This window comes from Nerophis lumbriciformis, linkage group LG03, assembly GCF_033978685.3.
Source record: "Nerophis lumbriciformis linkage group LG03, RoL_Nlum_v2.1, whole genome shotgun sequence".
NCBI classification, from domain to species: domain Eukaryota; kingdom Metazoa; phylum Chordata; class Actinopteri; order Syngnathiformes; family Syngnathidae; genus Nerophis; species Nerophis lumbriciformis.
This window is the reverse complement of record NC_084550.2, coordinates 37,206,835-37,220,707: the sequence shown is the minus strand read 5'-3', so window position 1 is coordinate 37,220,707 and position 13,873 is coordinate 37,206,835. Positions and strand designations below refer to the sequence as shown.

At 40.1% G+C, this 13,873-nt stretch overlaps 1 protein-coding gene and 1 long non-coding RNA gene across 6 annotated transcripts in view; one reads left to right on the top strand and one right to left on the bottom strand.

Annotated features, from left to right (window-relative positions):
* LOC133583860 (receptor-type tyrosine-protein phosphatase gamma-like) overlaps nucleotides 1-13,873 on the bottom strand; it is a 941,097-nt gene that overhangs the window by 109,125 nt on the left and 818,099 nt on the right. For 3 of the 4 annotated variants that reach the window (XM_061937677.2, XM_061937679.1, XM_061937681.2), the window contains 2 exons: nucleotides 11,056-11,190; nucleotides 2,236-2,383 (listed from right to left, as the gene is read on the bottom strand). In XM_061937677.2, coding sequence (XP_061793661.1) covers nucleotides 2,236-2,383; nucleotides 11,056-11,190 — 283 coding nt within the window. The remainder of the gene's footprint in view (nucleotides 1-2,235; nucleotides 2,384-11,055; nucleotides 11,191-13,873) is intronic. The other variant, XM_061937678.1, reaches the window with a different exon arrangement.
* LOC133583923 (uncharacterized) overlaps nucleotides 1-13,873 on the top strand; it is an 84,377-nt gene that overhangs the window by 67,132 nt on the left and 3,372 nt on the right. The window contains exon 3 of one of the 2 annotated variants that reach the window (XR_009813058.1): nucleotides 9,938-10,004. The exons of the other annotated variant lie outside the window; for it this stretch is intronic. This is a non-coding gene — a long non-coding RNA (uncharacterized lncRNA). The remainder of the gene's footprint in view (nucleotides 1-9,937; nucleotides 10,005-13,873) is intronic. 2 annotated transcript variants of the gene reach the window in all.

Genomic DNA, 13,873 nt, shown 5'->3' with positions numbered 1-13,873 from the left:
CTCACACACTCCGGCAGATTCAATGGGGGTCTGGCGGCAGATTTCTTTGACTTTATCGTTGGAAATGCATCTGCTTTGAGTGTCGCAGGATATCCACACATTCTTGCCATCTCTGTCGTAGCATAGCTTTCGTCGGTAAAGTGTGCGGAACAAACGTCCAATTTCTTGCCACTTTCGCATCTTTGGGCCACTGGTGCAATTTGAATCCGTCCCTGTTCGTGTTGTTACACCCTCCGACAACACACCGACAAGGCATGTTGTCTCCAAGGTACGGAAAACAGTCGAAAAAACGGAAAATAACAGAGCTGATTTGACTCGGTGTTTGAGAAAATGGTGGATTGCTTCCCGATGTGACGTCACAACGTGACGTCATCGCTCCGAGAGCGAATAATAGAAAGGCGTTTAATTCGCCAAAATTCACCCATTTAGAGTTCGGAAATCGGTTAAAAAAATATATGGTCTTTTTTCTGCAACATCAAGGCATATATTGACGCTTACATAGGTCTGGTGATAATGTTCCCCTATAAGGGCAGCAGTCAGGAAGGAGAGGGTGTTGTTTTTGATGGTGGAACCATAGGACGAACGAGAAAGAGAGCCAGACGGACAGAAAATGACTGAAAAAGGACCCAAAGAACATTTATTGCAAAATAAATCATTGTTCGCAAAGATGAACACAGCTGTCATGTCCGTCATTGGTGGTCCAAGGAACGGAGCGAGACCTCCGCAAGAGTATACTGTAGTAACGTTTTTGATTCATTAGTACCGTGATACTATACTAGTACCGGTATACCGCACAACCCTGAATTACCTCCATTGTTAGCTGACTTTTGCTGGCGTGTGTTTACCGGTTAAAAAGCCCTTAAAGTGGAACATTATCACCAGACCTATGTAAGCGTCAATATATACCTTGATGTTGCAGAAAAAATACCATATATTTTTTTAACCGATTTCCGAACTCTAAATGGGTGAATTTTGGCGAATTAAACGCCTTTCTATGATCAGCTCTGTTATTTTCTGTTTTTTGATTGTTTTCCTTACCTTGGAGACATCATGCCTCGTCGGTGTGTTGTCGGAGGGTGTAACAACACGAACAGGGACGGATTCAAGTTGCACCAGTGGCCCAAAGATGCGAAAGTGGCAAGAAATTGGACGTTTGTTCCGCACACTTTACCGACGAAAGCTATGCTACGACAGAGATGGCAAGAATGTGTGGATATCCTGCGACACTCAAAGCAGATGCATTTCCAACGATAAAGTCAAAGAAATCTGCCGCCAGACCCCCATTGAATCTGCCGGAGTGTGTGAGCAATTCAGGGACAAAGGCCCTCGGTAGCACGGCAAGCAATGGCGGCAGTTTGTTCCCGCGGACGAGCGAGCTAAACCCCCTCGATGACTTGGCTCACACCGTCCCTTATGCCACCGAAGATGATCAAGAGAAGAATATCGACCCTAGCTTCCCTGGCCTGCTGACATCAACTCCAAAACTGGACAGATCAGCTTTCAGGAAAAGAGCGCGGATGAGGGTATGTCTACAGAATATATTAATTGATGAAAACTGGGCTGTCTGCACTCTCAAAGTGCATGTTGTTGCCAAATGTATTTCATATGCTGTAAACCTAGTTCATAGTTGTTAGTTTCCTTTAATGCCAAACAAACACATACCAATTGTTGGTTAGAAGGCGATTGCCGAATTTGTCATCGCTTTCTCCCGTGTCGCTGGCTGTTGTGTCGTTTTCGTCGGTTTCGCTTGCATACGGTTCAAACCGATATGGCTCAATAGCTTCAGTTTCTTCTTCAATTGCGTTTTCGCTACCTGCCTCCACACTACAACCATCCGTTTCAATACATGCATAATCTGTCGAATCGCTTAAGCCGCTGAAATCCGAGTCTGAATCCGAGCTAATGTCGCTATAGCTTGCTGTTCTATGTGCCATGTTTGTTTGTGTTGGCTTCACTATGTGACGTCACAGGAAAATGGACGGGTGTATATAACGATGGTTAAAATCAGGCACTTTGAAGCTTTTTTTAGGGATATTGCGTGATGGGTAAAATTTTGAAAAAAACTTCGAAAAATAAAATAAGCCACTGGGAACTGATTTTTAATGGTTTTAACCCTTCTGAAATTGTGATAATGTTCCCCTTTAAAAAAAAAAAAAAAAAAATATCTGTGTGGTCGATAAGCCAAATTCCCTCCCCAAAAAGTGCAGTCCCCCTTTAAATGTCAGTGTCACTTACTTCCAGTAGGTAAGTAGAGCCAGCAGCAGAGCAAGAGAGAGGAGGGATAGGGCTGAGACCACCATAAACGCTACCATCCAGTCCATGCGGTCCAGTCGGGACCCAGCTCTCATCTGGGGACGCCGCTTGATCATGGTAGTAGAATTGCCTGTGGAATTAAAAAATAAAAAATAAAGCGCACAACTAAACCCACATTTTTGTATTAGTACTATGTTTATATACCATCAATCAATACATCGACACAGCTTCTCAATACTCTGACTACCTGTGCACGTACAACCAGTCAACCAGAACTGATTGTCTGAGCTCACTGCAGTTCTTGTTTTTTAAGGTAAAAGTGAATACAGATTATCATCATTTAAAGTATGCCATAGTTTCTACTCCATATTCAAGACACAACCAATCCATAACTTAAATTATGGTTTCGTTGTTCTCTTGCGGAGGTTACAGAAGGTCAAGTACAACCTTAACTCCTTACCCTTAACCTAACAAACACCTGATTACCAAATATAAATACCGTATTTTTCGAAGTATAAATCGCACCGGAGTATAAGTTGCACCTGCCGAAAATGCATTATAAAGAAGGAAAAAAACATTATGAAACTTTCATAAACTATGAAAAAAACTGCGACTTAAATACGGTAGTCATGTTTGAATTACCATGAATTGATTAACGTGGACCCCCACGTTGAAAAACTTATTCGGGTGTTACCATCTAGTGGTCAATTGTACGGAATATGTACTGAACTGTGCAATCTACTCATAAAAGTCTCAATCAATCAATCAATCAATCAATGAATTTGACACAATTCGGCAACTCTAACAATTCTAATGGATAGGTATAGTACAAAACCCAAAACCAGTGAAGTTGTCACGTTGTGTAATTCGTAAATAAAAACAGTACACAATGATTTGCAAATACTTTTCAACTTATATTCAATTGAATAGACTGCAAAGACAATATATTTAATGTTCCAACTGAGACACTTATTTTTTTTTTGCAAATTATCATTAACATAGAATTAAATGGGAGTAACACATTGCAAAAAAGTGTTACATGGCCTTTCCTTTGAACAACACTCAGTAAATGTTTGGGAACTAAAGAGACACATCTTTGAAGCTTTTCAGGTGAATGTTGTTCTCTTTCTTGCTTGATGTACAGCTTAAGTTATGATATTTTACGCATTTTCACTTGGAGACGGGTCTGGACTACAAGGCAGGCCAGTCTAGTACCCGCACTTTTTTACTACGAAGCCACGCTGTTGTAACACGTGCAGAATGTGGCTTGGCATTGTCTTGCTGAAATAAGCAGGGGCGTCAATGAAAAAGACGTTGCTTGGATGGCGGCGCCGTTTCTGCGTGTTGTTGATTAATGGCTTTCGCTTTACATAGTAGAGTTTTAACTTGCACCTACAGATGTAGCGTCAAACTGTAGTTACTGACAGGGGTTTTCTGAAGGGTTCTTGAGCCCATGTGGTGATACCCTTTACACACTGATGTCGCTTTTTGATGCAGTACCGCCTGAGGGATCGAAGGGCGGTAAAATCATCGCTTACGTGCAGTGATTTCTCCATATTTTCTGAACCTTTTGATGATATTACGAACCGTAGATGGTGAAATCCCTAAATTGTTTGCAATAGTTCGTTGAGAAATGTTGTTTTTAAACTGTTTGACAATTTGCTCACGCATTTGTTGACAAAGTGGTGACCCTCGCCCCATCCTTGTTTGTGAATGACTGAGCATTTCATGGAGGCTGCTTTTATACCCAATCATGGCACCCACCTGTTCCCAATTTGCTTGTTCACCTGTGGGATGTTCCAAATAAGTGTTTGATGAGTATTCCTCAATTTTCTCAGTCTTTTTTGCCACTTGGGCCAGGTTTTGCAGGCATGAAATTCCAAATGAGCTAATATTTGTAAAAAATAACGTTTTCCAGTTCGAACGTTAAATATCTTGTCTTTGCAGTCAATTCAATTGAATATGAGTTGAAAAGGATTTGCAAATCATTGTATTCTGTTTTTATTTACCATTTACACAACGTGCTCACTTCACTGGTTTTAGGTTTTGTAAAATGCAATAAAATGTCCATTATTTAAATGCAAAAATCTGTACATTTATTGGTGTGATACATCATTTGACAATTTTATCAATATTTTAAAGAGGACCTATTATGCAAAACCAACTTTTCCTACCTATTGGTACTTGTTTTTGTATATTTGGGATCTGCATAATTCTGGAAAATTTTAAATTAAACCATGGCAGAGATATATAATCTCGTCTTGACCGGTAAATTGAGAGCTTTGCCTTCCGGCTCAGCTCCTTCTTCACCACAACGGATCGATACAGCGTCCACATTACTGAAGACGTCGCACCGATCCACCTGTCGATCTCACGATCCACTCTTCCGTCACAAATGAACAAGACTCCGAGGTACTTGAACTCCTCTACATGATGTCACAAATGTCACACAATTCTGTAAAAATATAAATGCATTGCTTTTTAACATTTGAGTGTTGAGTTAATTTACGATCTGTCAAAATGTCAACAACACCCGTCGCTAATTATAAGAGCACACACAGAGAGAATTAGAGAATTTAAATCTCTTAATTTTGGCATGGCTGACATATCACCTTTATCTCAACATGCACAGAGAAAATGTGCAGGCTACTTCTGGTATTTTCTTTGTCTGTTTATTACAACCGGAACACCGAGTGCAAAAAAATAAAATAAAAAAAGCTAATGCCTTCAAAATGGAAAAAAAAAAAGGCAATGCCTTCAATGCAAACAATAAGATATTCACTGATATTTACACCGCAAACCATGCCCTGAAATGTAACTATAAATGTAGCGGCAACTCCACCGCCCCCTTCCAAATCATTCTGCTCTCCTCGTGAAGGAAAGTAGGCCAGCACTAAGATTTGAGTGAGACGGGAGGGAAATATAAAGAAGTTGAAGTGGTGGGTAGAGTGTGAGTGAGGAGAGGGGATGTAGAAAAAGAGGTATTTAAACGATAATTTACCTTCAAATCCGGTCGAGGCCTATGAACACAACCAATGTGTTTCATCCCCAAGAAAGGTTTTATAAACCTCATTGAAGACAGGCAGTTTTTCAAAACGTTTGTCTCCACATCAGTTGTCCACATGGTGGCAGTGTTTACTTACCCTTACCCCTGTCAGCAAGAGAATGGCCTGTAAGGCTTTGATTGGTTAATGTGGTTTTGTTTTTCTCATATGTTGTACTTTGGTTTGCAGGTGTCAGGCATCAAAAACGCATCAGTCTGATTTTGACCGATTCAAACCACTTAAAGCTGCAGTTTTGAGTTGAAAGTGATGACTGCCTCATCATGCGTCTTTGACTCCCAAGTATTAACTAGAAGAGGCAATTCTAGAAGGAATTGCTTGTGAATGCTCCAATGCTGAAGTTGAACTGAAATGCTGACAGAATGTAGTATGAATGCAAGAATAGTTTGAATGTTGGAATGGTTTGAATGTTGGAAGAGTTAGAGAATTTCTAGGAAAAATTTAATTTGGTTTGGAACTTGGGTTAAGTGTTAGTTTGAATGTCCAGGATTAGTGGAATGTGTTGATGTTGGAATGGTTTGAATTGGTTGAAAAATTGTGCAACTTGGAAAAACATCCCATACATGTTAATGGGAAGTTCCTGGAAAATTGAAAATTTGGGGAAAAGAGTGATTTAAAAAAAGATATTTTAGCAGCATGAATGTCCTGAATGAGCTGAATTGGTTGGTGTTGGAATTGTTTAAATCGGTCAAGAAATGTTGAAGTAGTAAATGGTATTAGGGAATTTCGGGAAAATCTGGAATTTATTTGAAAATGGTAAAAAACTTGAATGGTCTGAATGTGTTGAAATGGTTGGTGTTGGAATTTTTCACATCGGTCGAGAAATGTTGAAGTAGTAACATGTTGAAATGAGAAAGGGTATGACGGAATTCCTGGAATTTCGGGAAAAACAGGAATTGTTCCAGTTCAAAAAACAAACTTTGTTTTTTGTCCTAGTTAAGAGGAATGTTTTGACGGTGGAACGGTTGAAATGTGTTGAAAAATGTGGAAGGAGTAGTCACCAGAAAAAGGTGGAAATAAAGCTTTGGAAAACCAGGAATTCTGGAAAATCCTGGAATTTTTTTGAACTTGGAAAAAAAAAAAGTACTTTGAATTTCCTAAATGGTGAAACGTGTTGAAGGTAGAATAGTTTGAATTGGTTGGAAAATGTGGAAATTGTGAAAGTTTGAAAAATGGCCAATTCATTTTGAATGGGGAAAAATGTCCCAAAAAACCTGGAATTCTGGGAAATCTGGGAATTATTGGAATTTGTCAAGGGAAAGCTGAACAGTTTAAAGTTGGAATGGTTTAAATCGGTCAAGAAATGTTGAAGTAGTAAATGGTATTAGGGAATTTCGGGAAAATCGGGATTTTATTTGAAAATGGTAAACAACTTGAATGGTCTGAATGTGTTGAAATGGTTGGTGTTGGAATTGTTCACATCGGTCGAGAAATGTTGAAGTAATAACATGTTGAAATGAGAAAGGGTATGACGGAATTCCTGGAATTTCGGAAAAAACGGGAATTTTTCCAGTTCAAAAAACAAACTTCGTTTTTTTGTCCTAGTTAAGAGGAATGTTTTGACGGTGGAACGGTTGAAATGTGTTGAAAAATGTGGAAGGAGAAGTCACCAGAAAAAGGTGGAAATACAGCTTTGGAAAACCAGGAATTCTGGAAAATCCTGGAATTCTTTTGAACTTGGAAAAAAAAAAGTAGTTTGAATGTCCTAAATGGTGAAACGTGTTGAAGGTGGAATGGTTTGAATTGGTTGGAAAATGTGGAAATTGTGAAAGTTTGAAAAATGGCCAATTCATTTTGAGTGGGAAAAATGTCCCAAAAAACCTGGAATTCTGGGAAATCTGGGAATTATTGGAATTTGTCAAGGGAAAGCCCGTGATTCCCGAATAGGCTGAACAGTTTAAAGTTGGAATGGTTTTAATCGGTCAAGAAATGTTGAAGTAGTAAATGGTATTAGGGAATTTCGGGAAAATCGGGAATTTATTTGAAAATGATAAAAAAAACCCTGAATGGTCTGAATGAGTTGAAATGGTTGATGTTGGAATTTTTCACATCAATCGAGAAATGTTAAAGTAGTAACATGTTGAAATGAGAAATGGTATGACGGAATTCCTGGAATTTCGGAAAAACAGGAATTTTTCCAGTTCAAAAAACAAACTTTGTTTTTTTGTCCTAGTTCAGAGGAATGTTTTGACTTTGGAACGGTTGAAATGTGTTGAGAAATGTGGAAGGAGAAGTCACCATAAAAAGGTGGAAATACAGCTTTGGAAAACCAGGAATTCTGGAAAATCCTGGAATTTTTTTGAACTTGGAAAAAAAAAATAGTTTGAATTTCCTAAATGGTGAAACGTGTTGAAGGTGGAATGGTTTGAATGTGGAAATTGTGAAAGTTTGACAAATGTCCAATTCATTTTGAATGGGAAAAATGTCCCAAAAAACCTGAGAAATCTGGGAATTATTGGAATTTGTCAAGGGAAAGCCTGTGATTCCCGAATAGGCTGAACAGTTTAAAGTTGGAATGGTTTAAATCGGTCAAGAAATGTTGAAGTAGTAAATGGTATTAGGGAATTTCGGGAAAATCGGGAATTTATTTGAAAATGATAAAAAAAAAACCTGAATGGTCTGAATGAATTGAAATGGTTGGTGTTGGAATTTTTCACATCGGTCGAGAAATGTTGAAGTAGTAACATGTTGAAATGAGAAAGGGTATGACGGAATTCCTGGAATTTCGGGAAAAACAGGAATTTTTCCAGTTCAAAAAACAAACTTTGTTTTTTGTCCTAGTTAAGAGGAATGTTTTGACGGTGGAACAGTTGAAATGTGTTGAAAAATGTTGAAGGAGAAGCCACCAGAAAAAGGTGGAAATAAAGCTTTGGAAAACCAGGAATTCTGGAAAATCCTGGAATTTTTTTGAACTTGGAAAAAAAAAGTAGTTTGAATTTCCAGAATGGTGAAACGTGTTGAAGGTGGAATGGTTTGAATTGGTTGAAAAATGTGGAAACTGTGAAAGTTTGAAAAATGGCCAATTCATTTTGAATGGGAAAAATGTCCCAAAAAACCTGGAATTCTGGGAAATCTGGGAATTATTGGAATTTGTCAAGGGAAAGCCCGCAATTCCCGAATAGGCTGAACAGTTTAAAGTTGGAATGGTTTAAATCGGTCAAGAAATGTTGAAGTAGTAAATGGTATTAGGGAATTTCGGGAAAATCGGGATTTTATTTGAAAATGGTAAACAACTTGAATGGTCTGAATGTGTTGAAATGGTTGGTGTTGGAATTTTTCACATCGGTCGAGAAATGTTGACGTAGTAACATGTTGAAATGAGAAAGGGTATGACGGAATTCCTGGAATTTCGGGAAAAACAGGGATTTTTCCAGTTCAAAAACTTTGTTTTTTGTCCTAGTTAAGAGGAATGTTTTGACGGTGTAACAGTTGAAATGTGTCGAAAAATGTGGAAGGAGAAGTCACCAGAAAAAGGTGGAAATAAAGCTTTGGAAAACCAGGAATTCTGGAAAATCCTGGAATTTTTTTGAACTTGGTAAAAAAAAAAGAACTTTGAATTTCCTAAATGGTGAAACGTGTTGAAGGTGGAATGGTTTGAATTGGTTGGAAAATGTGGAAATTGTGAAAGTTTGAAAAATGGCCAATTCATTTTGAATGGGAAAAATGTCCCAAAAAACCTGGAATTCTGGGAAATCTGGGAATTATTGGAATTTGTCAAGGGAAAGCCCGCAATTCCCGAATAGGCTGAACAGTTTAAAGTTGGAATGGTTTAAATCGGTCAAGAAATGTTGAAGTAGTAAATGGTATTAGGGAATTTCGGGAAAATCGGGATTTTATTTGAAAATGGTAAACAACTTGAATGGTCTGAATGTGTTGAAATGGTTGGTGTTGGAATTTTTCACATCGGTCGAGAAATGTTGAAGTAGTAACATGTTGAAATGAGAAAGGGTATGACGGAATTCCTGGAATTTCGGGAAAAACAGGAATTTTTCCAGTTCAAAAACTTTGTTTTTTGTCCTAGTTAAGAGGAATGTTTTGACGGTGTAACTGTTGAAATGTGTCGAAAAATGTGGAAGGAGAAGTCACCAGAAAAAGGTGGAAATAAAGCTTTGGAAAACCAGGAATTCTGGAAAATCCTGGAATTTTTTTGAACTTGGTAAAAAAAAAGTACTTTGAATTTCCTAAATGGTGAAACGTGTTGAAGGTGGAATGGTTTGAATTGGTTGGAAAATGTGGAAATTGTGAAAGTTTGAAAAATGGCCAATTCATTTTGAATGGGAAAAATGTCCCAAAAAACCTGGAATTCTGGGAAATCTGGAAATTATTGGAATTTGTCAAGGGAAAGCCCGCGATTCCCGAATAGGCTGAACAGTTTAAAGTTGGAATGGTTTGAATCGGATGAAAAATGGGTAAGGTAGAACGCGCCAAAATCTGGAGAAGAAGTAGACGTTTAATAATAAATAGATGAATTTTGGTGTAGAAAACCATATGTGTGAATGCTTTGGAGCATTCACACAATTAACTGGACAATCTAAAATACTCATTGGTGTGAATGCTTGAGTTTACATCTGCAGTGGTATTTGAATGACTGCCAATGTACTGCCTTTTCTGTTTTCAATCAGTGAAAAATGAGGCTATCCACACATGGAACGTGGATATTTTCAAACATGCTCTTCTCTTCATCACCCGGTAAGTCCACCCACTCGGCTGATGACTTTATGCAATTCCTTACTAAGAAGATTGAGCTCATTAGAGAGGAGACTAAAGATACCACGGCCCAGCTCCAAGTGGGTTCCGTAAACACAGACACAAATGTATGTACTACGGCAAATGCTCTCCAAAATAATCTCTCTTTTTGAAGTAATAACACGAGAGGAACTCTCACGACTCGTAAATGGGACAAAACAAAACACCCGACACGTTTCCTGGGAAACCTGTCAAGGAGCTGTTTGTAATATTAGGACCATCAGTGCTAAATATTAGTATCACTTCCCTCTGGTGTTGTTCAAAACAGCGGTTATTCATCCTCTACTCAAAAGACCTAACCTCGATTCTGACATGCTAAACTACCGGCCGGTGTTGCAACTCCCTTTTATATCTAAAATCTTCGAAGAAATTGTTGCACAGCAGCTAAATTAACTCTTAACGTCGAACAATCTGTGAAGCCTTTCAGTCTGGCTTCAGAACAAATCACTCTACTGAGACAGTTCTTGCAAAAGTGACTAATGACCTATTGCTAACTATGGATGCTGATGCAACATCCGTGTTGACATGACTTGATCTCAGCGCTGTTTTCGATACCGTCGATCATAACATTTTGATAAAACGTATCAAAACAGGTATCGGCATGTCAGACTTAGCCTTCTCTCGGTTTAATTCCTATCTTACTGAAAGGATGCTGTCACGATCCTCATGGTTTGTTTATTTTGATATGTCCTTAGTTGTTCTGTTTCAGCACCCTTGTTTGTGTTTTTAGTTGTCATGGGTGCTGATTTTTGTTACCTGCCTCTGATTAGTGGTCCGGAAGCTCACTAATCAGAGAGCTATTTATTCCTTCCTCGCGCCATGCTCTGCCTGGCAGTCTTGTTCGCAAGACGCAACATTTGCGTTGGTGTCCATTTGGATATGACTTTAGAATTACTAGCTTCTTGCTCCGTTGTTGGCTAGTCTTTTTGTTAAGCTTAACCGTCGCTTCTCGTGCATATGTTTGCCTTGTTATGGGAATAAATCACATTCTTACCTGCACGCTGCTTCCTGACGTCCTTCTGCATCTTGGGGAAACGACCTTTGCAAAACGATGCGACCTCGACGTGACTGAAGACTGCCAGCATCAAGTTTCCCCGCATTGGACGACAGTTGTCCGGAAGACATGGAGCTATGGGACGAGGAGACGTGGCTGGTGATAAGAGCGATGGAGGCAGAAACCCTCTGCTATTCTCCCAAGGAGAGCGAGTGTCTGATGTGGGGTCCTGAGGGTTTGCTGGTCCCCATTCACTCAGTTAGGCCTGAAGACATCGTCGGTCCACCGTCCCGAGCGCATTGACGAAGGCGGAAGCCGTCCATAAAAGCTTCGACTCGCTACCAAGACGCACCGACCCCTCAAACTCCTTGAAGCTTTTACTTCATTGCCCCCAATGTTTGGCAATCCCATTGATCATTTTGGCAAACATTTACCTCTTGGGCTGTTAGGTCACTAAGCGCTCAGATGACGTCACACCCCAAAAAGATTTGTTTTTTCCCCACAAGGACAATTTTTTAAATTCATTCGGTCAGCCTCCTTCTAAAGACATTCAGTTATCTACAGCTGACTAACAGGACATTTTTTCAAAAGACGAGAGCAGCAAGTCAGTCCCAGCCGTCCAAATCTCAAGCTCCGCCGCTAAGGTCTCAAGCTCGGCCCAGAGTGACTTTGCAGCTTCCCAAAGCTGAAGCCATGGCAAGACCAGCAAAGTCCTTCTGATGTCCTTCTGCATCTTGGGGAAACCACCTTTGCAAAACCATGCGACCCCGATGTGGTAGATGCAGTGCGTCACCCATAATAACATGACCTCAGAGTATGTTAAGGTAACCTGCGTAGTTCCACAGGGTTCGGTTCTTGTCCCTGATCTTAGCAGTAGTTATATGTTGCCGCTCGGCGACAGTATATGCAAATAGGGTGTTCGTTTTCACTGTTACGCTGAGGACAGCCAACTTTACATGCCCCTAAAGGTGACCAACACCTTGACTGTTACAAATTACCTCGGTAAATTTAGATTTGATTACGAGGCTGACTTGTACACAGCATGTGTGTATGCTAGGGGCCCCACATCCCTCAAAAGCTCAAGATAGTGGCTGACAATGATTGCGGAAATGTAATTGTGCATTGAAGGAATCTTTCATAATCGTTACTCTAAATTACGCTACATTTTGTCATTTTATATACCTGTCTTAAATTACAAACTATTAAGGAAGTGGAGACCACAGAATGCACTACATGGAAGGGGAGAGATACAAAGGAAAGGAAGGGTGCCCTCTAGAAGTGAAGATTGGTATCTCGTGCCTGCCACCTCCTCTCGTATAGGGGATGTGCAGTTTCGAAGGAGTTTTTTCACTTCAACTTCGTACATTATTTGTCGTCATGCGACAACCTGAGACTTTGCATTGTTCTCAGTGGGAGGAAAGGGCTTTCCGTTGCCCTAAACGCAAAAATTAACACAGCCAAAGTACTTGTTTAGAGCCACAAGTCGGTGGGCCTGCGCCCACTACTCCGAGTGAATTTTTTGTCAAATGATGTTTGAAGTTGAAGTAAAATAACTCCTTCCAAGCCCTACGAAAAGGGAATGGCAAAAACGTGATACCCATCCTCCAGAGGGCCACCTTCCCCTCCTTGTAATGAATTTGCTTCCACGTTGTCTGCTTCTGCAAGCTCCACTCCCAGACTGCTCTGCAGGCTCCAGCCTCGTCAGGGGAGTAGCAGTCAGATTGGATAACCCTTCTTTCACCAGTGCATGCAACACGCCAAAAACCAACCATTTCCGCAATAATCCCTCCTTGTCCGCCTCATGACTCTTCCAGTTCTTAAGTCTTGTTACTTTTGAGGTTCCTGAATAGCGTACTGGCCACTTTCACCATATCAACCGCGAGCAGAAGAGTTGGACGGGAGATGAGTTTACCCTACTTTATCTGTCCCACTTAGTTCAGGCCCATACTCTCCAGGACCCAATTCTGACTGACTTGAGTCCTCCGTATTTAAGATCCTTTTGTGAGCCAACTGCAATTAGTGTGTTAACATTCACTTCAAATCTCACATCTATCAGTACCAACTTACCTTTGGTAAGCGTGAGATCTGGCACCCAGGATATGCCTACTTTGTATCTTTTTCTCACATGCTACCTGCTAACCCAACCAATGATGTTCCTTCTGTGGCCAGAATATCAAATATTCTATTGTGGTTGTACATTTGTCGTTTCTGCTGTTTTGGGCATGTATATAGACTTGGGCCCTGAATTGCATGGCCTGCAACTATCCAACTTTTTCCCCTCATCTCTGTCGTTTTCAGTGTCAACATATTAGTCCTGAGTTTCAAAGCAACCAGAATTTCTGATTGCTTAAGATGGGTGCTCTGTCCCCAGATCCAGTGGTTGCTAATTGTATCATTGAAGAAAACTTTCTGTTCAACCCTTCTGCAGTGAGACAACACCACTTGTTAACCGTAGGTCTCCACCTTTTTATTCATATTTTGGACATATCCAGTTCATCAATATTATTAGTCACCCTGTGTCATTTGCCCGTAATCCGCTTCCACTTTTTCACCAAATCGGAAATTGACATTGTCAAGGTTCAATGGAGGAGATGGTGTTTGTGAAGGATTTCAAGTTGGAGGATAGGTACCAGTGCACAGAGCTTGGTGATCCCCAGTCCATTGTCCCTGTGCCTACCATGTAGCGGTCCATTAGTGGTGTCTCGTAATTTCATTTTGACTGTACTTGTCACATTCAACAAGCAATGTCTGTTTTTCATCGGCGTGAACTGATTGGTGCAGCAGACTTAGGTCTTCATATGTATTAAACAACAGAGCT